Source organism: Grampus griseus (assembly GCF_964374135.1).
Source record: "Grampus griseus genome assembly, chromosome: 2".
NCBI classification, from domain to species: domain Eukaryota; kingdom Metazoa; phylum Chordata; class Mammalia; order Artiodactyla; family Delphinidae; genus Grampus; species Grampus griseus.
This window is the reverse complement of record NC_139018.1, coordinates 84,051,254-84,078,020: the sequence shown is the minus strand read 5'-3', so window position 1 is coordinate 84,078,020 and position 26,767 is coordinate 84,051,254. Positions and strand designations below refer to the sequence as shown.

General features: G+C 55.8%; 1 protein-coding gene across 2 annotated transcripts; it reads right to left on the bottom strand.

Annotated features, from left to right (window-relative positions):
• Positions 1-1,791: 1,791 nt before the first annotated feature.
• Positions 1,792-25,004, bottom strand: BAHD1 (bromo adjacent homology domain containing 1). Of its 2 annotated transcripts, none has more exons than XM_082649597.1 (7): positions 24,888-25,004; positions 9,163-10,602; positions 7,013-7,395; positions 5,870-6,029; positions 5,390-5,466; positions 4,543-4,643; positions 1,792-4,061 (listed from the first exon to the last, which is right to left on the bottom strand). In XM_082649597.1, exons 2-7 carry the CDS (start codon positions 10,586-10,588, stop codon positions 3,872-3,874), a joined length of 2,337 nt encoding a protein of 778 aa, XP_082505723.1. In that variant the 5' UTR covers positions 10,589-10,602; positions 24,888-25,004; the 3' UTR covers positions 1,792-3,871. The 2 variants fall into 2 exon arrangements, with proteins under 2 accessions (XP_082505723.1, XP_082505724.1); XM_082649598.1 differs by having other exon boundaries at positions 4,543-4,634.
• Between the last annotated feature and the right edge of the window lie 1,763 nt (positions 25,005-26,767).

The window sequence follows — 26,767 nt, the reverse complement described above, 5'->3', positions numbered from 1 at the left end:
AATCTTCTCTCCTCTGTCTTCCCTCTTCAAGGCCTGAAGAGGTGGGACACTCTGGTGAGGGGCCAGTGACAAGTTGCTGCCACGTGACCACTGGTGTGGTCAGCACACATTTTGAAGGGTGAGGAGCTGGGGGCACAGAGCAGCAGCCTCCTTGCCTGGAGTCAGACGTGCTCACGGGCACCGGGCTGGCCACGTGGACTAGAGACAGACATGGGGAATGCCTCGGAAGTCAGTAGCCAGCCTTTACTGATCTGAACTGGGCACCTAGCTAAGTGTCCAGACTTCACCCTGTTACATGCGGGGAGCCCGTGAGGCTATGAAACAGTGTCCACATTATTGAGGCAGGTGTCATCTGTTGTATTCATTACCTTCTTTAGTGGTCACAGTCACCCGGGGTGGTAGGTACTATGCGCATCCCCGCTGCACAGCTGAGGAAACAGGCTCAGGGAAGCTGAGACTTTGTGTGAGTTGGTCTGATTCTAAATCCTAAATTCCTAATCATGATCCTTCAGAGATGAATGGAGCACAAACACGGAGGGAGAAAGCAGCTGACCCCAGAACACACTGTACTGAGGAGGTGATGGAACAGGAGATGCCACAGGCTTTGAGTTCAGCGAGAATGGAGTTACCACTGATGAGAGGAATTCAGAGGATGAGGGCTCCTGAAGGATGAGATGAAGCTAAAAGACTCACGCACGGCCCGCCCAATCCTAGCAGTGTGAGCACAGCACATGCGCAAGGGGAAAGAATGGGAAACCTGGTGGCCTTCCAGCTCCTCAGGACAGGCTCCCTACTCTGTCTGAATGCTGGGGTGCATCTCAGGACACCATTCACTGATTTAGAAGTCTCCATCAGGGTTTAGCCCTCACCTAACTGCTCCTTGCTTCCAATAGCACTGAAGGTAGATTTCTGGTCATGGGATTATTTCCACTGAAATCTTTTATCTTTTTTCTTTTAAACGGTAAATACGTCTTCTATACTAGGAGAGGAAAAAACAACTTTGAGAAAGTTTTTGGTAACTGCACCACATGTGCTCATTTCTCTGAGCAGTTTTCTGTGTTAGCAGTCACAGTGAGGCAGTCTGAATACAGGAATGGCCACTTACTCTGGGGGAGTCCTTAGACAAAGTACTTGTCTCCACACCAGTTTCTCGTCTGTAAAATGATGGGATACTGCCCATCTCATGGGACCCTTGTGGACAGCACACTGATGGCAGTGCTGCAGTATGTCCACGATGCTGCCTGTGCCACTAACAAGCTCTATGGAAGTGCAGCTGCCCAGATGTCCTTACAAAATGCAGGAGCGGGTTGGGCAGCATATCTGCCTCCTAGGAACCCCGAGAGCCTTAGGTCCACCCCACCTTGAACACAGTCAACACTGAGGCTTTGGGGCTAGGGCTAGGTTGACTGAACCAAGCGTCCAGGCCGTCTGAGCCCTTGGCCTCATGATTCAGCCTTCAATTCCTCAGCAAGGAGTGCCAGTTGCAAGATACCAAGGCCCTCGAACAGTTTCTGCTGGCCAGTTCTCCAGGGGCATGATCCAAGGTGATGAGGCGGTATCTTCACCGCGCAACCACTTGGAGACCAGTTCCCAAGGATTTCACTCAGCCCACCACGATGCGAAGAAGTCACCTCAAGTTCCCATTCCCTCTGTCTCCTCTCCTCCCGCTGTTTCCCCGCACATTCCTGTGCTCTTTGCTTACTGACCTCAGTGAGCCCTTGCACTGCAGTGGTTAAGAGTGGTGAGCACCCACACACAAAAAGATGACACGACACACAGGAAATGGTCCTTTTCTAAATCAATACAATTTCTCAAATTTATTATTTTTTTTCTTAAAGAAGTACTTCTAATCTCTGTCAAAAGGGAGGTGAGGAAAGGTCCTCCCTCCCTTGTAAACACTGAAATACAGATCTGAGAAACCAGGGTCGACACACACAAAAAGTGCATTTTACAAAATATCAACTAAAATATATTTTACATGAATTATGCTTCCATTGAAATTCTACCAGCTGCATTTTCAGGTTCGAAAAAATATTTCCACATCTAAGAGATTTCAAAAGCATTTAAGTTGTGGGCAGTGGACCCTGCCTCCTGGGAGACGAGGGGCCTGATCTCCTGCTGGGTGAGGCTGGGCTCCTTGGCAGCAAGGGCCCAGCGCCCTGGGAAAGAGCAGGCTCCAAGGCTGGGTCTCCAGAGCCACCACGGCCCCACCCCACGGCCACTCTGCCAACCTCTCTTACTGCCCCGCCCTCCTGGACTGATGATGCCTTCCTCCAAACAGCTTATTCAATACAAGGGGACCCAAGTTCCTTCCCTTCAGGTTTGGGGTTGGGCTTCCCAAGTGTAAATTCACCTCTGAATGGTCCAGGCCTCACCCAAGCCCAATGACCAATCAGGAGCAGCCATCTGCTCAGGGACAGCACAGGGTTGGGGGATCGCTGGGAGTGCCCTCAGGATTCACTTCCACCTCCCGCCCAACTGTCCTCACCCAGTGCCACCTCCTCAGCCTGCAGGGTCTGTCTGCCCCTCCCTAGGGGAGGGGGACCCAGTGCTGCCCTCCTTGACTCCTGTCCCCAGGGTTGTGGCCTGTGGAATCACTCACGAGCATGTGCCCAGCGCCGGGCCCAAGCCACACTCCCTCTCCCTACCAGGCTCCTCTTTGGTACAAATAGGAAAGAACCAGACTGCTCCAGCCGCCACACGGAGTGCCCCAGGGCCAGGGCCAGGGCCTAGTTCTGGCAAGGATAGCAGGGGGCTGAGTCTCCTAATCTACTCTGGGGAGCAGCATGAGGTGAGAACAGGGCCCCTGGGCAACAGGAACAAACTGAAAATGCAGGTCCTTAGCTCCTAGAGTGAGAGGCTGCAGCTCAGCAGGTCTGTGGACTGATACAGTGTTGATTCTCGCTGGGATGTAAATTAGTGCAATCTACAAAAGACTAGGGTAAGAGGTGGCAGGGCAAGGGGAGCCACAGCACTCCTTTGGTTTGATTTCAGGTGGGTGTGGCTTGAAAAGTCATGTGTGAAGTTCTGCAAGAGGTTTCCTAAACCTCTAAGTGTAAGGCAAGAGGAAAAGTCTTCAATAAATCAGGTAGCAATTTTCCTTGCCCCCTGCCCCCACCCCCTCCCAGCTCCCTTCTGCTCTCCCAGACATGACAAACCCCATGTTGATCAGTTAATTTCTGGGAGGCCAGACCTGCTGGGTGGCCTTCACCAGGAGGTGGACAGGAAGCTGACTCCCACAAGGGGGCCACACCCATGACTGTGAGGGCTGGTAACTTGTCCCAGCACCAGGGGCTACTGCAGGGGCAAAGGAGGAATGCCAGAGAAAGGCCCCAAGTCCAGGAAGAGAAAGTCAATGCTCTGGGAGCCAGACTTTGGCTCCCTAGGCCTCAAAGGAATGAGCTCGGAGCTGTGCTAGAATCTGGGAGAGCCTGGTCCCAGGCTAATGGGGAAGCAGCGGGTCACAGTGGGTGAGGTAAAGCTGGCTCCCACTCCCCCCTGAAGGGCCCAGGGGAGGACAAAGAAGGGCCTGGTTCCTGAAGGACCTTCCCCCAATCCCCCCAGGGGCCATGCCCCTGAGGCTTGGCCCAGCCTCAGGGAAGACTGCTTCTTCAGGAGCCTCTGCCCAGGGGACCACAGAGAGGTGCCCTGGGCCAAGCTGAGGGCTCTGATGCTTTTCATATACCCTGGCCTCCCCTTCCCTCCCATGGGGCCCAAATCCATAGGGGCCCCTGCCCTCCCCCCACAAGAGAACCACAGGCCAGCCACCTCAGGCTCCTGTGGCCCCTTAACCAAGTGCTGTGCTTCAAGCAGTGCCCCCTGCCCTGAGCCCCACTTGCCCGTGGGCAGCCCCAGTGTGGGCGTGAGGGGGCTACTGTGGGTTCTTGAGGATGCGGCCATGGCGGAAGTCATAGACATGGCGGCAAAGAAACACCAGCTCAGGGTCCGTGTCCTCGGGCACTGTGCGGTGTGGCGGGGTGGAGTAGTCCGCAGAGGGGGGCACCAGTGCTGTCTTTCGGCTGGGGAGACCCTCGCCTCGACGCTTGGCCATGGCACAGAATCTGCAGTGACACACCATTCGCTGTCTTTACCACAGCTATCTTAGCAGGAAGACCAATTCCTTCCCTACCCTGCCCAGAGGGCTGGGACACCCCCTCCCACCTCCACAAGGGCAGGTGCTGCCTCCATCCCTGTCCTGGGCCTATGCCCTCTCTGCCAACCATCTTCTCTGTCACTGGGGAACCACACCTACCAGGGCCTCCCTCCCAATCACCTGTCAATTCTCCTTGACTTTTTCTGAGAGCAGTACTCTAACTATCCCCGACTCTGCAACTCTGCCCCAATCACTCTGCCTCAGAGGGGGAACAATTTTTCTTTTTTTTATTTTCCATAAAAATTACATGATGGAAGCAGACTGTGGGAAGAAAGTTCTAGGAGGTCAGGCCCAGTGAGTCAGATCCCCTTGGGGATCACAGGCAGCACCCAAATAGCCCTGGGAAGTCTGAGGGGAGAGGCTAGCCAGAGGTACAGGGCACCACCCACCTGCAGTACTCAGCAAAGGTCAGCACGTAGCACTTCTCTTCAATGCAGGCCACACTATTCTGGTCCTGATGTCTCGATGCAAAGACTTCATTCTGCAAAGGCTCAAGGGGAGGGAGGAGGAGGTTGGCTACCAGGGTGGGAAGCACCTAGCTCCAGGAGCAAGGCAGACATTAACCACTCTGCTGGGACTCCTGACCTGAGATAGACAACTCCAGCTAGTGCCCAGGAAGCTAGGGAGCTTCCCTGGAATTTCAGCCTAACTGCTCCTCATCAAGCAGCCCAAGGCATTCCTCCCAGGTCCTGTCCTACTCAGGAGCAGCCAAGTACCCGCTCCAGCCTCTGACTGACATCAGCCTCCCGACCCCCACCCCAGCCCAGGGGAGGAGAGGGGAATTGGTGTGCATTCTCCCATTTAGATGAAAAGTCCCAGAGAGGGGAAAAAAAGTAAAAGGGAGCCCAGACCGGGGGTGGAGCAACCCACACACGGCTTGGTAGATAGCAAGGGGTGTCAGTAGAGACTTTTCTCCCCTCCCTCTCCTGCTGCAGACAGTAAAGGTGTGCAGCTCCACCTCCCCTTTCCTGTCGCCAGGAAGACACAACTACTTGCTCCCATTCTGGCACCCTGCTCTTGGGGGCTCCCTTTCTGCCCCACCTTTCAAGACAAAGGTTACTATTCCCTTCAAAACATGAATTGGGGCAGTGTTGGGAAAAGAGGCTAAAACTCAGGCCTTTCCCCAGGTTCTCTGGTGTCCAAGGTAATGAGTCCAGGGACTTGAATGCCCAGGCTGCCCCACCCCCCCATACCACGTTCTCAGTGCCCCAGCCTCTCCCCCGCCAGGCAGCTCACCTCGTGCATGCTGGGACTGCGGCCTCCCTGTAAGTGCTCTGGTCTGTAATACCACAAGAGGCTCATCATCAGCTCTCCTAGGGGGGAAAGAGAAGCAATCAGGGCTTGAGCTGGCAGCTCCAGAGTTACTTAGATAGGCAGGCGGGCTGGCCACCTGCCCTGGAGGCTCATCCAACTTCAAAGCCTAGGCCAATTCTGCAGGCTCTGGCCACCCCTATCCCCTGCCTTGGGCCAAGTCTGGCAATTCAGTGGCCTAGAATGCTGTTAGGCATGGAGGAAGGAGGAGGAAAAGGCACTGACAGGTGAGGCAGGGTGACAGGCGCTCAGGCCCTGATGGCTGGAAAGGTTAATGAGCTGATCCAACCCAAGCACAAGGCCGTCTGCAGCCCTGAGCACCAGACAGACGCTGGCTTAGTGGAAGGCAGACTCTGCCAAGGACGCAGGACACTAGTGCCAGGTCCAACTCTAGACAAGGGGTACCTGATTCCGGGTTCTCCCAGAGGGCAGAGATCTTGGCCACATAAGGTGTGGACGTCTTTCGAGGGCCTGACTTGAGCAGGACAGTGTCCCGGACTCGGATCGTCTCTCCATGCCGCTCTACCGCCTGGTAGCTCTTTCGGATGGCTGGTTCCGGTTCATCCTGAGCAACAAACCAATGACACAAACAAGGCTTGTGGGGCCGCATTCAGCATGCGGAGGGAGTGACATCCTCTCTGTGCTCTCCTCAGGGCAGTCAAACCGCTGAGGATGGGAGACTGCCAAAGTGGTTTGCACTCTGGCCCCTCCTCCCTGAGCCTGGCTTTCAGGGGCAGGAAAGGGAATCCTCACCGTTGGAGAAAGGAAGAGAAATGGGAACAGGGGTAAGAAAGTGGCTCGAAACTTCTGGGCCTGCACTCCGACCACCACACCCACGACAGCCGGCTCTCGTGCTCCAAGCCCCCAGCACCGGGCAGGTCCTCAAGATTCCTAATGGGCAGTCTGGGTTTGACTCTTAAACCACCATGGTATAAGCAGCAAAGCCTTATCACAGGCAAATGACTTAATCTACTGCTAAGCCTGTTTCCTCGTCTGTGAAATGAGGGTAGTTCTAGGACCACGGGGTGTGTGCGTACCTCACGGGGCGGCGGTGATGATGAAAGCGGATAATGCATGTAAAGTGCTTAGTTCGGTTCTGGCACCTAAGACGTGCTAGATACATTTCAGTCTACATTCTTTTCATCATCCCAGATGTTCCTGTATCACCAATTTTCTCTGCCTATCTCAATTTCCCCTATACATACTTATCCAAAAAGCCTCCAGGGAAGTCCTCCACTTTATAATCCGGGATGAGAGGTGAAGACACTTCAGGAGGCTTCCCTAAGAGTCGGTGACAGAGATGGCAGCCACCAGCTGTGACTGACTGTGCATTCCGTGACTCCCCAAGGCACAGGGCACAGGATCAGTACGGGTTGGGGGAGCAGGCCGGGCCAGTGTGATCAGTTCCTGGGGTACAACTGAGCTTGAACCCCTTGTCACTTCTCAGAGTGGCTAGAGCCAGGGGTTCCTGGGACCCAACTCACTGCAGGTCCTATGTCCCTAACCGCCACCCTCCCTTCTCCCCATCAGCTGAGAGCTGGCACTCACCAAGACATAGACGGCTTTCTCACAGGCAGCCCCAACGGGCACCCAGCCGTTAGTGCGGCGGCGGCGGCGGCGGCGGGGGCGTGGGCGCTGGACGCGAGGCTGCTTGGGGTGGCTGGGCCTGCGGGCAGCCTTGCTCCGTGCAGTGTGCCTACAGCTAGAGCCCGTGCGCAGACCTGACTTGGAGCCGCTAGGAGGCTTGGCGCTCTGAGGGCACGCGCGAGCTACCGTCTGGGGCTCCGAGGTGGGTGTCTGAAGATGGGGGACAGGCTCTGCTGCAGGTGGCACGCTGGGCACAGGGCATCCCAAGAGGGGGTGGGCAGGTGAGGCAGGGTGGCCGGCTTCTGGGAGAGGAAATTCCAGCTGGCCCAGGGACCTGCAGCCTTCTGGGAAAAGGAGAGAGGGAGGTCAGGGCAGGTAAGGATAAGCAGGGAACCCCCAGTCCCTCTGCTTTCAGGGCCTTCTTCTTTTAATTCTAAGCGTGAACCCAAAGGCCACTGAGGTGGCAGGTGGCGTCAGAGGCTGTTAAGGGAGATGATCAGTGACTGGCCAAGGGTTTTTCTTGACCTTGGAGACTGGCCCACAGACATCTCCATCTCCTCTTCTAGCCTGAGAGAAGGGGAAGTAATGGGAATGGCATCTCTAAGCTCTGACTTAATCTTCCTTCTCTAAGGTTTCCACCGTACTTAGGAGCAGGGGATCTGGAGTGAGACCAGGATATGAGTCCCAGATCTGCCACTTACCAGCTGTGTGACTTCAGGCAAGTCACTTTACCTTTCCGTGCCTTGCAACAGAAGTAGTAGTTGTGAGTATCATATAGTGTGTCCTAGGTGTTTTCCTATCAACATATTAATTCTTCACATCCTTACAACAACCCTATGAGGTAGGTACCATTTACCCCCATTTTACAATTAAGGAAACTGAGACACAGGGTGGTTACTGGTTTGTCCCACAGTCACGTGGCTGAAGAAGTGGGGAGAACATTTCAGTCTGGCTCCAGAGTCTGTGCTCAATTAACATGCCACATGGCCTCCCATATATAAAGCACTAAGAACAAGCGCCTGGCACATGATGCTTACTGGTGTCCCAGGGCAAGGGGCTAGGGGTCTTGGGTCCCACAGTTTAAGTGACTAGACTTAGAGAGTGGTACGGAAGAAAAAAGAAGAGCCTAGAAAGAAGCTTGTTCTCATTTCTTAGAGCTCCAACTCATGCGAGAACCTGAAACAACCAGTCTGGCCAGAGTCAACCAGTTTATAAAGTTGTTTTATGGACCCCTTCAAGAAGGGCTGTGCAGGGGAGGGGAGAGCCCTGAGAAGGCCTGGCCCCTCACTTCACCAGCAGCAGGGCAGACCTGCTGGCTAGCATGGCTCTGGTCACCTCACTTCCACCCAGGAGCCAGGAAGGGAGCCTGGAGAGGCATGTGAGGACACTCCTGCCAGTTTGGGGAAAGAGAGATCACTTAGGGATGTCTCAACAACTACAGCACGAGACTCTCAGGTGTCTGGATCTTGCCAAGAAGGTAGACACCAAAGCCCAGGCCCTGATGGCAGTCTGTCTGTTCTCAGAGTGTGCCCACCCGGTCTGTACCTAGCAAGGTGATTCTAAGTCTGAGCATTACTTCTCTTTCAAGGCCTGTATGGCCAGGACAAAGCTGTCCTATTGCAGCTGGTACCACCTACGGGGCCTGGTACCCACCACCCCTCCCGTGAATGCTGAACTCGGTTGGCATGCAGATGGTCTGGGTTCCCGGGAAGTAAGGAATTCCAGTTTTCCTCGAGGAAGGCAGAAGGACATGGGAAGAACTTGGCAAAAGTGCTAATTTCAGCATCTAACTTGCTACTCAGAGTCTAAGAATGGGCATCCCAGTGGAGAGGGAGGAGAGACACACCCTGCCCACTTCACCACCACAAAGCTACCTAACTGCCATGCCGAGAAACCTCCATAGACAGTGGGGAGGGAGCAGGGCTGCTAAGAGCTAAACACGGGCCTCTTTCCTGGGAATCTCCTAGGCTGGGGGCACAAAACTAGAGGAATCCTCCCTTCTCAAAACCCCCGACTCTCCCACGCGGTAGACAGACGCCAGTGCGCCCCACCCTCCTGGGACACTGCTTCTCAGAGACTCCCTGGTGTACCCCACCTCCAGGAAGGCATACCTGCTGCAAAAGGCATTTTGTAGGGGCAGCCGCCACAGGTAGTGCCGATGTGGGTAAGAGACGGGGGCAACATTTCACAGATGCTGTAGCCATTCACTCCAGTATCCTCACTGGAGCAGTAGCGAGAACCCCATGGAGGGTGCTGGAAGTGGGTGCCCGTGGCGGGCACTGAGCTCGGGGCCAAGAGGAGCCCCGCGTTAGCTGCAGCCACTGGGGACAGCTTGTCCTCGGGGAGCACGGAGCAGGAGGGGTAGCCCCCACACCGCAGCCCGGCCTGGCTGCAGTACAGGTAGAAGCTGCCTAGCGCGGTGAGCTCAGGCCCACCACACAGGCCACTGTAGTCGGCGGGGTTGCCAGGCATCGGTAGCGGGGAGAGCTGGGGTGCGGGGAAAGAGGGCTGGTGCAGTTCCTGCTTGGGGGCAGGTGACTCCTCGCCTGGGCGCCCGGGCTCCGGCTTCAAGGCTGCTTGCCCACCCATCAGCAGGGGCAGGTGAGGGCGCAGCCCCAAGGGGCTCTCTAGAGCCTCGCTCAGGGGCTGGTAAGGTGGCTGGCTGGACGGCCCACGAGGGGTGGCAGATGGCCATGGCTCCTCGGGGTGTCCTTGCCAGCCGGGTGGGCCTGCAGCCTCCCCAGAGCCAGCCCCCTGCCGGGCCTTGGGATAGTTCTTGCCATTGACCTTGGCCCACTTTGGCCTCGGGGCCCTCAGTGCTGGTGGCTCAGTGGAGTGCCCATCTGCTTCTGGATGGGCACGAGGCGGCCGCAGGGGTAGCTCCCGCTCCTGGCTCAGCTTTAGGAAGGCAGCTGCATTCAGGCTGGCCAGTCTCTTGGGAGTTGGATCGCCATCTCGGCGGGCCCCTTCATCCGGTGCTGGCTCTGGGGACAGGTCCCGACTTCCTCCGAGGTCCCCCAGCCGGGGCCGCTTCTTGGAGGAGGCCCAGCCTCCAGTGGCCCGGTCACGGTCCCGGCTGCGGTGGGGGTCTCCCCCTCGGCTGCGGCGGGTGCCCATCAGGCTGCTGGTCTCTTCCCGCTCCAGCAGCAGGTTATTGAGGGCCTCAGCGTTGAGGGAGGCCAGGCGCCGCTTGCGGGGCTGGGGGAGGCCAGTGTCCTCACTGGATGGGGCCGGGCTAGGGGGCTTGGGCAGGTCGGGGGGCAGCTCATCAGCCTCATCTGCGCTCCGTGGACCAGCCACATTCTCCAGGCGGGTCAGCAGCACTTTGCAGGCCTTGGGCTTCTCGGGAATTAACGGGCGCTTCCGCAATGGGTAGTTCTTGCGGCGCCCCATGAGGTGCCCTGGGCTCTCAGGAGGACCTGGCTCCACACCCTCTGCCCCCTGCTCCATACTGCTGCCTTCCATCTGCAGGGGCTCCTGGCGGCCCGTGGGGCCCGAACTCAGCATGGAAAGAGACTTCCTCCGAGTGTGTGTCATGGAGTACCTCCAAGCTGCAGGACATAAGGCAGGCAATGAGAGAAGCCTGCCCTGGCCTGCTTTCTCCCCCACTGCAGCCCATCCCGCATCCCCTGCAGTAACTCTGGCCCGCATCCCCTGCAGTAACTCTGGCCCGCATCCCCTGCAGTAACTCTGGCCACTCACTCCATCTCCAGCTTGGATGTTCCCGGGACACCCCCTTCCAGAGTGCAAAGGTCTAGCGGGGTCAGGCTACCAGCAGCTGTGCAAGGACTGGCTGCCCCACTCTCCTCTGAACCAAGCCCCTGGGGACCCTATGGAGCAATGCAAACCCCAGAGCTGGAAGACAGAAGAAGCTGGGGGCAAAGCTCTCGGTTGTCTCCACCTGTTCTTCTCCCACTAGATACTCATCGTAGGACAGGAGGAGACTGTCCTGAGGACATGGATCCAGGATAGGGGCTTGGGTGGTGGGAGCCCACCAATTCCTTCAAAGACATTATCAGTCCCCTCCCCCTTCTCGAGGCTTCTGAGATTGGCCACAGGAGGATAAGGAGATGGACAGCGAGGAGCTGAGATGAGGAACCTGCCTGCTGGGCCGTGGAGGAGGCAAAGTCCACCTGTGAGGACACCTGCCTGGCACATACAGTAGGACAGCCATAACCTGGGTATTGCTGGAAAGCCCCCTCAAGAGTGAAGGCCTGGCTGTGAGGAGCCTGTGGGGGGAGGTCTCAGCCAGCCCGTGGAGCCAGCCCCACCTTAGTTCAGATTCCAAACGGCCCAGTGCCCGTGCCTGGGGGAGGGATGTCAGTAAGGCTGGGGCCAGCATTCCCAGGTAGGAAACCCAGGGACCACACTCTAGACCTGTGGTACAGCTTTAAAGGCCCACCAGCCACTAAGAGCTGGGAAAAGAAAGTACCAAATAGAAGAACTAACTCAGGCGACAAACCCAGGCAGCCCTGTTAGTCCTGCCTTATTCCTCAGGACTCCCTCCTTGTAGGCAAGATGCCAGGCAGGGGGCAGGATGGGGGTGAGTCACAGGAAACCCAGAGCTCCAGACAGAAAATGCCTGCGACCAGGCATCATCCCTTAACTTTGCTTAGCAGACACCCTCCCCACCTCCAACATACCTGGGCCCCCGGGGCACCCCCGTAAATGAAAAAGGCAGCAGGCTGTGTGCAGGAAGCTGGCACAGCCCAGGCAATGGAGAGCTGAGGGGCAGGGTCGGGGGGACGGACACTGCCGGCATCGGTGGTCAGAGACTACTATGCTGTTCACTCCCTACCTACACCCCAACAAAGCAAGATGCTGCTGAGTAAGGTGTCAGACGGAGCTCTGCCCTCCCCAGCACTCTGGGACCCCTCCTGCCCAGCAAGCTTTTCAGCTTGATTTCTCCGCTGCTATTGTTATTCACTCTCGCTCCACCAGAGGAGCTGGGAGCAGTTCCTGCAGGGCCAGGATTTAACCCTGAAAGTCCCAAGCCTGAGGACTCCCAGGGAATCCAGAGCCCTTCCAGTAGCTCCTGTGGCCTTGGGCCAGTGGCTGGGGTCACCCTCTACCCTCTCTCCAGAGACATGCCACTAGTTGAGAAAGAGTGCTCCAAAAACCAGGCTGAGGGCAGCAGGGGTGTCCCTCACCCCTGAGAAAGAACTTGGAAAACTGGAAAAGGGAGGCGGGGTGCCAGGCATTGCTCTGGCCACATGCGGGGACCTGCATACCCAGAGACTAGGCCCCAGGCAGGACAGAGAGTCACAGAGGCAAATCCATTCATTCCTGAAGCACAGACTGGAGTGCTCCTGAAAAACCTCAGGCATCTGCTAGGCTACCTAAGACGCTTTCTTTCTTCTAATCAGGGTGTCCACCCATCCCTGATTGCTCAGCACGCTTATTAGCCCTCAAAAGAATCCCAGTTGCTTATAACCCCAGGCCCTTCCCTCAAGGGCAGGGCACCCCTGTGCCAGAGGTGAAGGAGCAGGAACAAGGAGAAGCACATCTGTATTTCCTAGGGAAGCCTGCGCCCAGCCCTCCCCCACCCCCAAAGGGCCTGGAGAAGGAGCACAGTGAATAGACCACACAGTTGAGCAGGGGCCAAAGCCCCTCAACAGGCCCCAAGTTACCAGAGGAGTCGGGCCTGGGAATGGCCGGTGGCCAAGGCTGAGGTCACCTGGGCTTATGGCCTTTAAGGACATGGACACCAAGCAGAGTAAGGAGGAGTGGATGGGAAAGAGAAAGCGAACACAGGGAGGTGTTTCCAAGCCTGGCCAATGAAGAGCTCTTAGCAGACCATGGTCGTCCTTGGTCTGCCCTCGCTTTCCCCCACCCTCAATTTGCTGGTAGACTTGCTACATGGATGGATGGCCCAGGGATTCTGGGATACTTGGTCCCACTCAGTCTTTCCCTTGCAATATGAAAAAGATTCGGAGAAAAGCCTTCCACTTTCGGGAGTCTGTCCCCAGAACCTGGGAATTTGTTTCTAGCAGAGTATCTCACTCCTTCACCTCCCTCTTCGTCCCTCAGGGACACCCACTGTCCCTGAGGCTGATGATCCCAGGAAGCTTCTAAATCAAAGGGTGCAAGTCACATTTTCAAATCAAGCATATTGGGCCTCCTGCTAGCCTCCCTTGAATTTGCCAAATCCCATCACCCGCAGAACTCCTTGCTTTCACGTGGTGCCTAAGGCAGCAATGTCACTCACGCTCCTGAGGAGAGGCTGGGGACTCTGCTGCCTAGCGCACTGCACTCCAGGCTGAAGAGAGTCAGTGAGTCATGCTTTGAAGCCAGATGGACGTGTGAGAACTTCGGCAGCAGCTTTTCCCTGGGGTGGGGCTGGGTGGAGGGGCGCCCAGCCTGCCAGGGCCCCTCCAACCTGCAGGGGTGGCCCAGCTCAATGGGGGAAGAAGATCCCGGGAAAGCAGGAGGCTTGGTTCCCATTCCAGCTCTGCCAACCATCCTGCTGTCCTGTCCCTCCCACTTACACACCAGCTCAACCAGGAACTTTCTGCCACTACCAACAGACAAGAGTGCCCTGCTTCTCTCAGACTACCCTCCTCTTCTCTGGGAAGCCCTGTCCTCCCAGGGGCAGGTAGTTCAGGCACCCTCGGGAGAAGGTTCCTAGGAGGGACTCCCCAGGGCGTCTTAGAGCTCGCCTAGACCATGTCAAGCAAGCCCTCACTGAAGAAAACCAGTCTGAAGCACAGTGGCCGGCTGGTGGTCCTCCGAGCCAAAGACCCAATGAATCAAAAGTTGAATCCAAAATCACAAGCCTGACCAGGGCTGGGAGAAGTCATCTCCACAGAAATAGAAAAGGAGGGAGGCCTTGTCTTTTGCCCTCAAGCTGCAGCAGCACCTTATACGTAGCCCCCACGGCCCACCAGGGCAGGTGGAGGACACCCAAGGTACTGTGTGCCAGAGCAGGTCAAAGGCCTGGAGGAGATGGGCTGTGGGCACCAGAGGAGAAACGAGGGCAAGGGTGGGGGCCTGGATGAGCAGGTCGAAACCAGATCACTCCCCCAAGCAGAGGCTGCCCTGGGGCAGAAAGAGGCCCTCAGCCTTGGCCATGGCTCTCCCTAACTTACCCAGCTCTAGGCCACACCCACACCCCCATCATTAGGGGTTCAGGACCCAGGGCTCTGCCCCACTGCTCTTCCTGAAACCTCTCTTACCCACTGCACTTGAAATTATGCTTTTCAGGCTTTTTGGTTTATCTGTAATGGGAGGGAGTACTTGGGGTTGGGGGGGCGGTCTTAGGTAAGAGCAGACCAGGTGGTCCCCTGGGTGAGGGTCAGGAAGGGCCCTGACCCAAGCCACCTCCCTCCAATTACCCCTAAAGCCACACAGTAGGCACCGAGTTAAGTAAGCACTGCCCACTTCTGCAATCTCTCTTGGAATAAAATAACCCCCTCCGCCATCCCTCAACGGAATAATACTTTTTCACGAACACTGAGTTTCTTGACTCTGCTATCAGAGAAGAAAAGCAGGAAGAGCACAAAGGCAAGCTCCTGTTCTTTTAAATTTAGTTGATGTTACTTCATGGAAAAACAGAGAGGTGAAGCTCCTGAAATTCTTGTGATAAAGCCAGATAAAGATGCGGCTGGTATCTCTTGAACCCCCTAGAGCCGGTAAAATGGCAACAGCCAAAGCTTTAAGTCAGCCAGACCTGGATCCAGCTCTGGCCCTCATGAGCAACTTACCTAACTTTGCTGAACTTCAGATGCCTCATCTCAAAGAGACACATCAGAAAGAACTTTACTTAAGAGTGGTGGTGAGAATGACACTAGGGACCATGCAGGAGCCTAGCAGAGTAGGAACCGGGCAGGCCAACATCCTGGGGATCCCCCTCTTTCAGACCCACAGACAGTGGAGGGTGGCCTGCCCTCAGCCCTCGAATCCCCACATTAGGAGGAGTCCAGAGCCACCGGGAGTGGTGAGAAATCTGAAAACGCAGCCTGTACCTGACCCCTGCTCTGCTACCGTTCCATTGAAAACACCCGAGTGTCCACCCCGGGAAATGCAGCCGTGCCACCCTTATCCCACTCGGGACTCAGTCTGGGGTGAACTCTGGGGGGCTCGGTTTACAATGCAGCGAAGAGGGCAGGGGCAGAAACTGTATCCCACAGACCCTGAATAACAGCTCCACGCCTCCAAGAAACAAGAAAGGCGAGATCTTCAGATGCTAAAGGCCCAGGGGATGGGGTCAGAGGGCACTCGCTCTGCCTGCTGCTGCCATCTGACTGCAGCTTCAGTGCAGGCTCCCAGAGAGAGCAGAAGCCTTGGCTCCAGCAGCTCAGAGCTCAAGCCCCAGGGTACTGCCCCGAAGAGAGGGCCTCCCTGGTGCCCATTCAGCCTCACTTGCTGTGGGTACTCAATTTACTCCGCAGTCAGGCTGGGACCCTACAAACACCTGGGCAGGAAGCACGGCGCCTGACCAAAGGGAACTGGCCTGACCCGTCTGGATGCGGCTTGTTTTATAGACTGCCCTCGGGTCGTGGCCATCTGAGGAGCTGGGCCCGCCTGCCCCGGAGGCACCAAGCCTACCTCTGGCCTGTCGACCACCTGCTCCTCACACTTCACACTGGGGGCTCCCAGGAGCCCAGAGAGGCAGGAGCAGCAGTGCAGGGGAAGGCCCATCCCCACCCCACACAGGGTCCGGTGCAGCCACCGGCCCAGCCCCACAGCCAGGCCCCACCTTTGGCTACTCCTGTCCACGCTGAGCATCCCAGCGGGAGCGCCCAGACACACGCGCCCAGAGCTACACCTGAGCATCCAGAACCTCCACGTACTGCTGGCTCTGGACCCAAAGCCAGATATCACACCTCTTGTTAACATCTCTGTGGGGAGGGAGGGGACTCAGACTATGAAATGGACCTCTCCATTTTACATTAGAATTGCAATTAAGTACAGGAATATAGTAACAGTAGAGTTGGTGGAATCTCCTTCACCTTCTCACTGGAAACAGCCAGTCCCTAGTCTCAGGGCAAGGCCCTTCCTTGCAGGTAGGGGGGCTGAGAGTGAGGGAGACAAGACTTACCCCTGGGACCTGTAAGTCAATATATACACACAGACCCCTGAGTGAGGACAGTGGGCAGAGAACACTGTATTTTAGTCATACCACAGTGCTCTGCTCTAAGAAACTCAGCCCTGACAAATTAGAAGGTAATCACATGCAATACAAAACTAGTCTGTAGAGGCTTCCTCTAAGGCACATGTCCCTACTGAAGGCAACCTACCTTCCCCCAGCTTCTTCCCAGTGCCCAGCTCCTGTGTGCACCAGGCAGACCTCTATGTGCAGGTGTCGGTCCAGCTAAGCCAGAGCACCCGTCGCTCACTCCCAGGCACACGGCACCTCCTGTGACCTTTGCTCATTCAGCCAACGTTTGCTGGCCCCTCGCCACAGCTCAGCAAGGCAAGACCCACACAGGGCTGGAAGCCACTTCGTGCCACTGCTAATCCGAAGTGGGTTTGGTCAATGGCTTGAACTTCTCTGAGCCTTGGTTTCCTTACCTACACAGCAGGGTTGTTACGAGGATCAAGTTAAATAGGAGTGTGTGTCAACTGCCTAGCAGAGTGCCTGGTATACAGCAGGCGCTCAACACAAGCTCATTCTTTCCCCATACATGTCAAGTATCACGCCAAGTGCTGAAGAAAAATGCAAAGCAGACTGAGGAACTGGAGCTTGGGCTGGTAGGAAGACAGAGGGCAAGACAGCGTGACAGGGCTGTGACTGAGGGCTCGGAGCTCGGTACAGAGAGCTTGGCTCCATGGCAGCTTCCCAGAGGGCACATTTGAGCCAGGACTTTCAGACTCTTACTGAGGGTCTACGATCTACTTCTTGCCAGGTGTACTAAGCCCAATGGGAAATGGGCAGCACTTTGAGAAATGTGCTTCCTAAACATTTGGAAAGGGCGGGAGACAAATGCAGCTTTCCCGACTCACCACCATTGGCTCCATACAGGATTACTCCAGGCTGGGGGACAGGGAGCGCCAGGCTAAGGCTCCCTCAGACCCTCCCACCCAGACTCCACAGTGCACAGACCAGGCCAGAAGCAAATCTCCTCCTGGAGCAGGACCCATTTGCTCCCGGCAGTTAAAGTGTGGAAAAAATAAAGCAGGAACAGGGACAGGGAACCTCAAGGCTCAGCAACAGGTCAACCAGGAGGAAACCTCGTGTACTGATGCACCGTTCTTCAAAAAACGCAACAGCTCACCAGCCTGCTCCGGGCACCTGCCCAGGAGTGGCAAAGGATATGTGCTGGTTCAACCACCAGGACACTCCAGGAACCAGTAACTTGGATTTCTAAGATGGCGTGCCAAGACTGGAGGTGCAATCTCTTGTCCTGAACACAAGAAACTGGCCAGCCAGGCCAACATGGGAGCTCTGCCCTTAGCCTCCCCAGCAAAGTGCTGATGTCCTGAATGAAACAGCCATGAGGAACAAGACCCAAGACCAGGGCTTCCCAATACTCCCACAGCACGAACAGAAACACAGGCAGCCAACCTGAATATCTCACGCCTAACCAATTAACTGTTTAGTAACACCCTCATTATGCAAGCTCTGCAGGGACAGGCAGGCTCTGCCTTCCTTACCAATAAATCTTATCCACAGGGCTTAGTAAGAGCTTACTGAACAAATGAAGATCTGGGTGCCCACCTGCTCCATCCCATATAACATTTCCACCCTAGACTGATGGCCCAACTTACAGCCCAGAGAAACTCTGACCTCCAAACTATCCCTCATCCCCAGGAGTCCACCTTGCCTCTTCAATATAATCTACAGTTCCACAGGCTACTTTAGGAATTCTCTCATATTACACAGCACAACCTTCTTCCACGACTGTCCTCTTTCTTCTCTCTCCCAACCTGCCTAGCTATCTCAGGAGACTATTCCTCTCGTTCCACTTACTTCTTACAGTCACCGTCACTCTCATTCATCCTTGCCACCCCCCACTCCCGGTGGCTGATATCATCTCACTCTAACGTGGAGAAAACAGAGAGGCAGAAGAACTTGCCCACACTCCCACACCATCGAGGGCAGAGGCGGGGTGGCTGGTGTCAGTCCCCAAGCCCACGCCCCAAACCGCAACACAGGACGGCTGCTGAGTCACAGACCAACATTCGAGATCAACTTGCATGTGCAATTCTGCTTCTCTGTGCTGTTTTAATTATTGGCATTAACACATTATTAGTTCTTCCTGATTTTTCACGACAAAAGAATTGAAAATGTACTACGATTAAGAGCCATCTATATACTGGCCAGGGAACATAAACATAATTTTACAAACTGTTTCTACAGAAAAGTCTCTCAAAGTTCCCAATATGCTCTTAGATGCACTTCTGAAACAAACCCATTTTATATCCTCGAAAGGGGTAAGGGCTGCAAAGACATGTTTTCTTGATTTTAACAGTCAATCCAGGAAAGGAGTCTACAGACTGCCCCCCCACCCCATGCATCTAACCACGTCTCGAATCAGATGAAATCTCCATCACGGACTGCAATGAAGACAGAAATTTGGTCATCACACTCCAAACAGCCATCTTAATATTTGAAGATGTATTACCTGACCTCTATGGCTACCTCTTTGGGCCAAATAAGTCCAAGTCCTTCCAATTTTCTCTGACGATTATCTCTTACAGTCATTTCATCTGTTTTACAATTCTTTTCTACACTTTGTCCCAACTGTGTGAACGCCTCCAGGGACACCCCTCACTACTGAGGAGGGCCTGCTGACCCTGACTATAGTGGAATCGTGACTCCATCTTCCATTCTGGCATACACATCAGGATATCCTGGCATCAAGCAACACCCTAATACCTTTGCTGTGGTATCTGCAAAGATGCTCTAAAAACTAATAATTCACCTCTAGGGAATTCCCTGGCAGTCCAGTAGTTAGGACTTGGCGCTTTCACTGCTGAGGCCCGGGTTCAATCCCTGGTAGGGCAACTAAGATCCCACAAGCTACAAGACACAGCCAAAAAAACAGTAATAATAATAATTCACCTCTAAACCACCTGGCCGGATGAGAATGTGATTAACAAACTGAATTTTCCCCAAACATTTAGACAGGCAGCTGCCGTTGAAGAAGGGCTACCCCTCTCCTCTGCAGGTAGGAAACTGAAAGAGCTGCATGTAAGGAGGGCTGGGGCCCAAACAGGCACTGAAGATGGAAGGGAAGTATGGGGTGGTAAGTACCACTCCAGGTGAGACCCTGGGGTCACAAGAGGCAGAGACACACCAGGTGTCTTAACACACCAGGTGTGTTAAAGCCCCCACCCCCATCCCGCAAACCTATTGGAACAGAAACGTAAGAAAAAAGATGCAGACCTCAAGTTTCTGCCTGGCATTGATCCTGTTAACTAAGACCAGTCACTTGTCATTTTTTCATTCAGGTAACTTGGTTATGGTGCCTCAGAAATAAGCTCCTATTTCAAACCTCAGAGAGGCTGAGAGACAAACCCATTCTCTTATTCGTGGTGCCTGCAGAAGATCTCAAGGGCAATGTTATTATTATTGTTATTATTACTGGTGGGATGCTGAGACAGGTTAATAACAAACCATCTTTGCAGGTGTTTCCCACTGGGAAAAATGGAATCTGGATGAAAATGCTTCCCGGGACATCACACAAAGTCCTGGATGTGACTTTGCCCTGAGGCCTGCTCACCAAACCCACCACAGTTAGATCCCCAGCCGCTAGACCAAGTCACCTAGGGCAGGACACCAATACCTCCACTGCACCCCAGGGCCAGGCTAGTACTCAGCCACTCTGCAAAGCCAGCTCATTGGAGCCAAGGGCACTTGTCTGGCCCTGAGCAGAGCGCCTGCAGCCTCAGCCTCACGGCCACTGCTGCTGTTACTTCTCCCTATTAGCCGGTTTACTGCTCATTAGTGGCAGTACCAGGAGGTGAGCAGGGGAAACATAAAGGAGCTGAAATTCAAACCAGTCTATTTTACTACAGTTAGGTGTCTCCCCTAAAAACAGGCAGGATTTCATCATCCAGGACCTCCCTGTCCCCTTCTCCGGGGAGGTAGAAGCAGCCTGAAGGGTGAGGCGCTGCAGAATCTCAGAACCCAGGTGCAAGGAGCCTATGCTTCTAATCATCACAGGCTCTTGACTAAATGCTGTATTGTCCACCTTTTCAGGGTTAGCAGGCACTTCCAGCCATGAGGTGGCCCATCACGTCAAGGCCGGGGACCTGCAGAGCAGGAGCACTGGGGCTGCCCTCCGTGTCAAAGCACACTCTTCTTGTCCCTCCAAAGTCCCCAACACAATGGCAAGTTCACAAAGGAAGTGAGTTCTGCCAGACTATGCTAGCAAATTCCCATAAATACTGGGGCTGGGGTAGTATTGCTTATGTAAAATGCTTCCCCATTGAAAGATGCTGCTTTATTTACATTCTTCACAACCCATTCATAAAAAGGAGGCCCTTTAATGTTGGGGCTGTTCGTATAATGCTCCATAAACCCGGCAGCTTCAACTGGCGGCCTTAGTTCAACACAGGCAACTTCTCAACTCCAGAGACATTTTCCCCTTAAGCTTTTTTTTTTCTCTTTAATGACACCTTGCGACAGGGCGCTGAGGCCAGATGTTGCCGGAGCAAGGCCAAGAGGAGTAAGAACAGATAAAATGAAAACACACAAGTCCTCCTGAATGCTGGGACAGAGGTGGGGAGGAATGAAAATAAAGAAATCGAAAATCTCCACAGAACTCCAATGTGAACTCTGTATGCTGCGAGGCTTAATTCCTTCCAGGTTTACTGAAACTTCCTTTATGGATGTCAAAACGCTCCCCAACTTACACCTCTATGTACCAGAGACAGTGTGGAGGGGATTTTTTTTTTTTAACCCCAAAGGAAAAGATAGAAAAAGGCTCTTTTTGGTTTTTAATCTGCATTGTGGGTGAATTAAAAAAGCAGAAATTTTCTCTGCTTCTTTGTAAAAGTGTTCCAGGAGCTGCTAGATCCAAGAGGGGCACAATTTGCTTAGAGTGGAGCAACTCAGACCATCCTCAGAACGAGAGGAAGGGCCGTGTTCTAGGACACACAGCACAAACAGCCCAAGCAGCTGAGAAGAGAGGCCAGGAGATGCATTATGAGGTAACCTGTCTCCTACTACTGTAGAAGCAAGGAGGAGAGAAGTAGTGCGGATTTTTTTTTTTTAATTGACGGGGGAGCGGTCTGCATTGCCATGGCAACTGTGAGGGGTGGCATTCCTGCTTGGAAGGGAAATGCTGGTCCATTAATCATCAAACTGGGGCACAAAAGGGAGGTTTGGGGGAAAGGGGATGGATGCGGAATTTATTTTTTCAATGTCTAGACTCAAACCAGTCACCAGTCCTCTCTCCCATTTCTCCCATGGCCCAGGGTTGGTGGTAAACAAAAACGGAAGTTCCAAGAGAGCTGGGATCATAAGCTCTCCTTTCTGATGGGTCCAGTGTGGGACTGATGGTGCCTCCCATATCAGCGATGCCTCTATAAACAACTCCTCCAACATCAGTCCCCAAAGCCCTGTCCACACGCCAGACCCAGGAATCTTCCTTTTCTGTTCTCAGAACCGTGTTTTCTCCCCCATTTACACCCAGGATTGAGAAGGGATAAAACATATGGATTCATTTAGCACGGACAACAAGGAAAATTGCATAAGAGCAGCAAAGCCGGGTAGCGAGAATGGCCTGGTAAGGTAGGAGGAAAACAGGATTACAGTCCTTTTCCAATTCATGTCTATATGGTATCATGTGAGCAATCCACAGGACAGACACTTCACCAGCTGGAATATCAGAAGCAATCATTTGCTCCCCACGCTAAAGCACCCCAAATACACCCTATGTATATGCCTTAAAAAGGTCAGAAACCACCAAGAACTCCTATACTAGCATTTCTAGGGAAACAGAAGGGAACGTTTCCCTTCCGCTCCCACTCAACTAAGCAGCCAACTGCATTTATTCATTCAATAAAAACGATGTGCACAGCACTATACCAGAAATCCTAGAATACTCACACACACACAAAGGTTTAATACTCACACTGTCCTTGTCCTTAAGAAACTTCCAACTGACAAAAACACTCAAGAAGACACCATGTTATAAAATCCAGGGTCACAATCTCAGAGGCAAGCAACACTGGCCTGGAGTGGTCTGAGATGAAGGATGAGAGTAGGGTTCAGGCAGGAGAAGAAGAAGGCAAGGGGCTCCTAACTGGGGACAACTGGCGAAATCAGCAGGAGCAAAGATGCAGGGAGATAAACATGCACAGCGCAGCATGGCTAGGGGAGAGCCTTAAGGGAGACTGTCTAGGATGAGACTGCAGGAAGAGGGGAGTCACTGCAAGTTTGTGGGTAGGGGAGTGACATGGGGAAAGGAGTGCTTTACAAAGAATGATCTACCAGCTGTGTACAGACTGGATCAGAAGGGCCAGAGGAAGCAGGAGGGACAGGGAGGTCATGATAACAACATAGGCCTGACATGGGAACAGCAGGGCAACAGAAAGGAAGAAAGGGAGGGAGATATAAAAAAGAGAGAAACTCTTCATTGGCTAAACTCTCCAGAGCAAACCCTCTTAAACACTTGATCTGACTGACATGAGTCTCCTGCCAGGTAAGAGCCTGTCAAAGAGGGAATTATTGTTTTGGCCATTCTCCTTTAGGTTCTGGTGGCCAGACAGGTCACCCCCTTCTGACTGCCACCAAAAGAAATCACATACATACTGGAGAGCCCCTCAGGAGACATAAAGACCTTGAGATGCTGCATCATCCTCTGGATCTTAGACATACAATTAAATTCTCTCAGAAAAACTTTAGTCTCCTGCATGAGGTAATACCTCCCTTTCCCACAAGCCTCAACTCCACCCAGGCTGGGGTCTAGACCCTCTTGGGGAGGAGGATGGAGGGTGGCTATGAATTAACTCCATGCTCAGACTAAGCAAGGGTGACAGGCGGTTTTCCCAAGGAGGGATTACAGTCAACCACAGCTGGGAGCAGCTCATAACCAAAACCTTCCTGGGGTGGGACCCAGATTTTATCAAATATATACATTCTAAACACCCTAAGTCTCCCTGTTTTTATGGTCCCAACTCTTCCATTAAGTATGGGATCACAGGAGAGGGCACAGGAGCTCTGAGTGGGTTTTTACATATGCAAAAACAGCATCCAGCTTAGAGCTGGTAACTGGTGGGGTCAGAAGCACTCATGGCTTAAGCCACTGGTTCCCAAATGTCCTCTACTTGGCCAAGGACAGTGGTGTTCCTCCAGGACATGTGGTCTCTCTGGGGTCCTTTTCTCCTTTTTGCAGAAGGCATGGGGGTGGAAAAGGTGGGAGGAAAGTCTCTCAGGTGATAGAAAGGAAACCTTTTTTATTTAATAATTAAATTCCTGCCTGGGTTTATAAACTCAGCTTCTCATTTCTCTATGTGAGTACCTTCTTTCACTAGTGCTGAAGGCAGCTGTCCATGGATTGCTGGAGCACTTCTGGGAGGTATTTCCTAGTCCCCAGTCCAACTGGTCTTCTGCCCTCTTAAGACTAATGACAATGAGCGACTGGGAGATGTCCCAGGTGGGATAAACCCTCTGCCTGTGGACAGAGTCTTCTTGCTGAAACCCCTCAGTCCTGGCAGGCTCTAGAGCTGCTCACCGGACTCTCTCCTGGTGAGTCCAGCAACCCGGTCGCCACCGGCCAGGCCCACCATGTGCACACCCCCACCTCTGTCCCTCTGCCCCACTGGGTCGACCCCACTCTTCCCAGAACAGCGAGGTGATCCGAGGCTGGAGCCGTGAGCCAGTGCCGCAGCTCCTCCCGGCGGTCGTCCCGGCCCCCGCAATCCCCAGGGCAGAGTCCGGCCCGGTCGCCCTCCCCTTGGGGTGGGTGGCTCGGACCCGCTCCCCTCCCCGACGCCACCACCTGCGCCCGCTCCGGCGCCGCCTTTGTCCGGCGCTTCGCCGCCAAGCGGGCCCCTCGGGCCCGACCTGACCCGGCCCCCGGCCCTGGAGGAGAGGCGGCGAGGCAGGCAGGGCCAGGCCCGGCCGCGAGCACTGGGTCCCGCTGTCACTTAGAGGCGGTCTGACAACTTCGATCCCCCGCCCCACCTCGGACTCGGCCGCTGCTCCGCACGGTCCCCGCCGGGCCTCCCGCGGCCCACACTCGCTTCTCGAACCGGTTCCCTTCCCTCTTCGGCGCCTCCCTTCTTTCCAGTCCGATCGGGTCTGGTCTACACTAACCCCCGCCCCGGTGTGGCCCCCATCCCCTGCCCCCCATCCAGCAATAACCGGTCAGCTCCCTGCGCGGGAGGGCGCCCCCCACCCTGTGCTGGCGATCCCGCGGCGCCGCCCCCAGCCGCGGCCCCTTGCCTCGGGGACCTCGATGGGGGGAGGGGGCACGGGGGGGCGGGGGCCTCGCCGCCCGCGCACTCGGAGGCGAGCCGGCTCTGCCTCGGCGGAGAAACGACCGGCGTCCTCCCGCCCTCCGCCGCCCGGGACGCCCGCGCCGCCGCCGCCCGGCCAAGCTGCCACACTGCGGCCCCCACCCACCCCGCCCCCGGCCTGCGAAGCGGGCGGCCCCCAGGGGCTGTCACCTCGAGGCGCTCCGCACTCCCCGATGGCGGGACCGTGGCGCCGGACCCGGGGGAGAGAGGCGGCACGAGCGAGCGGGCGGCCGCACCTGCTTCGCGTCGTCCGTCCGTTCGTCCGTCCCTTCCCGGGCTGGCGGGGGCGGCGGCGCGGCGCGCTCGGTGGGGCGCGCTGACGGGCGACCGGTCCTCTCCCCTTCACTCGTCTGCCTCCCTCGCTCGCTCCCTCCCGCTCGCTCGCCCCTTCCCCCATCCTCGACCGCGGCCCCTAGCTCACCGGGACGGCGGCGCGGACGGCGCGGCTCTGGGCTCCCGCAGGCCCCGGCCGGGCTGGAATCCGGCGGCTGGAACCCCCCGGGGGCGCTCAATTCCCGGGCTCCACGCTGCTGCGTCAGCGCCTCCTCCTGGGGGCCGGGGCCGGGCGGGCGGAGCGGGGGCCGCGGCCGGGCGGGGCCGTCGGGGGGGCGGGCGCGCCTGGCCGGGGCGGGCGGACGGCGGGGGCCGGACGGGCGGGGCAGGCAGCCGGACGGGCGGGCGGCGGGGGCCGGGCTCCGGGATCCGCTACGCCGCTCGCGGTTCCCCCACAAACTCCCCGAGAGCGGAGCCTCCGCCGCCCTCCTTCCTGCTTCCTCGTCCCCAGCCAATCAGCAGCGCGCCCCTCGGCCAGCTCCGCCAATCAGCCGCCCCGCCCTGCGCTGGCCCCGCCAGCCAATCCGGCCCTCGGCTCCCCCTCCCGGTCTCCAACCAATCAGAACCGTGGGTCGGTCGTCCCAACGCAGGGGGCAGCACGAGGCGGCCGCGGGAGGCGGTGCGGGGAGTGGTGGGGCCTGGGGGGAGGGGTACGATGCCAAGGGTGGTGGAGGGGGCGGTTTTCTTTGCCGGCTTCTTGGATTTTCTCCTCGTCTCCAGAACATGAGCCCGTATCCCATGGTGACCCGACCCTGGAGCCCCAATCCCCTAGCTGCTACCCGCGCCCCCCCCCGAGAAATCTAATCTCACCCCCGCCCTGGCCGTCACCTCTCTACATCCCTCGTCCCCCTTCTCTCCAGCACCCAGTGCAGAGAACTGCGAGCCAAGGAACACCCCCACGCTCGCCAGCGGCTGCTGCCCCCAGGGCAAGGCTTCGGGAAGACCAGCCGAAAATCAAGCGAGGACAACCCCCCTTTCCTGCAGAAAGGGCCCCAGACTCCAACGAAAGGGCCCCGACTGCTGAGAAGCCCCTCCCGCCCTTGCCTCATCTTTCCGACTTCCCTGCCTGCCACGTCTCCTTTCCTTTCAAGCAAGGTCGGTCCTGGCTCGGTAACCCCTCACCCGCATCTCTTTTTCCTCTTTCTCCCCTTCACCTACCGCCCCCCACTCCAGCTCCTAATTCACCCTTCTCAGAAGCAGAGTGTGGAACCCTCATCCATTTCCAGCCGACAGCAGAGCCTGGTCTGTGAGTCCTTGACACCCACACACCCTCTTCCACCACCGCGGGGAACATCAGAGCTCTCCGGGGGAGGGAGGAGGGGGTGGGCAGCCTGACAGCCCAGGCTGGACTCCCTCTCTCGCGTCCCCAAGCCAGGATGGGACCAAGTGTGGACACTTACCTGGCTTCCCCCTAGTCACCGAATGCTGTGGCTCCGTCTCACACCCACAGACGTGCCTTTCCAAGCCCGAGCACGCTCGCGGGGTCAGCGGGGTGGGTGGGCACAGCAGGCTGAGGTCACCCGGAGGTGTGGGAGGTCCCTGTGAGGTGCGGGAAGGGGCTGTGTCTTCGGCACCTTGTATCGCCAGAGCCGGCAAAGGGCTTCACTTCAACATGCACTGGATGCGCACATAGTAGGTTCTTGAGAAATGCTGAGTCCAGCCTAGAACAAAGCCTCATTCCCAATTCAGGCGGGGGAGGGGAGCTTTGGGAAGTAAAAGGAGGAGCGGCAAAAAGGGTAGTGTCAAGTCACCAGAGCCTGGGAGCAGCCCAGGGAAGGGCTGAGTGGAGGAACACCTCTGGCAGAGAGATGCACCCCCAGTGCTGGGGCTGCCTAGGCAAGAGGAGAAACCCAGCCTTGGAGTGTGGCTGAGGGACTCCTCCTGCACCACACATAATGCCTAGCCTTTCCTAGACCTTGAGACTCAGTACTTTAAGAAAATCAGGGCTGTGAGCCCCTATGGCTGGGA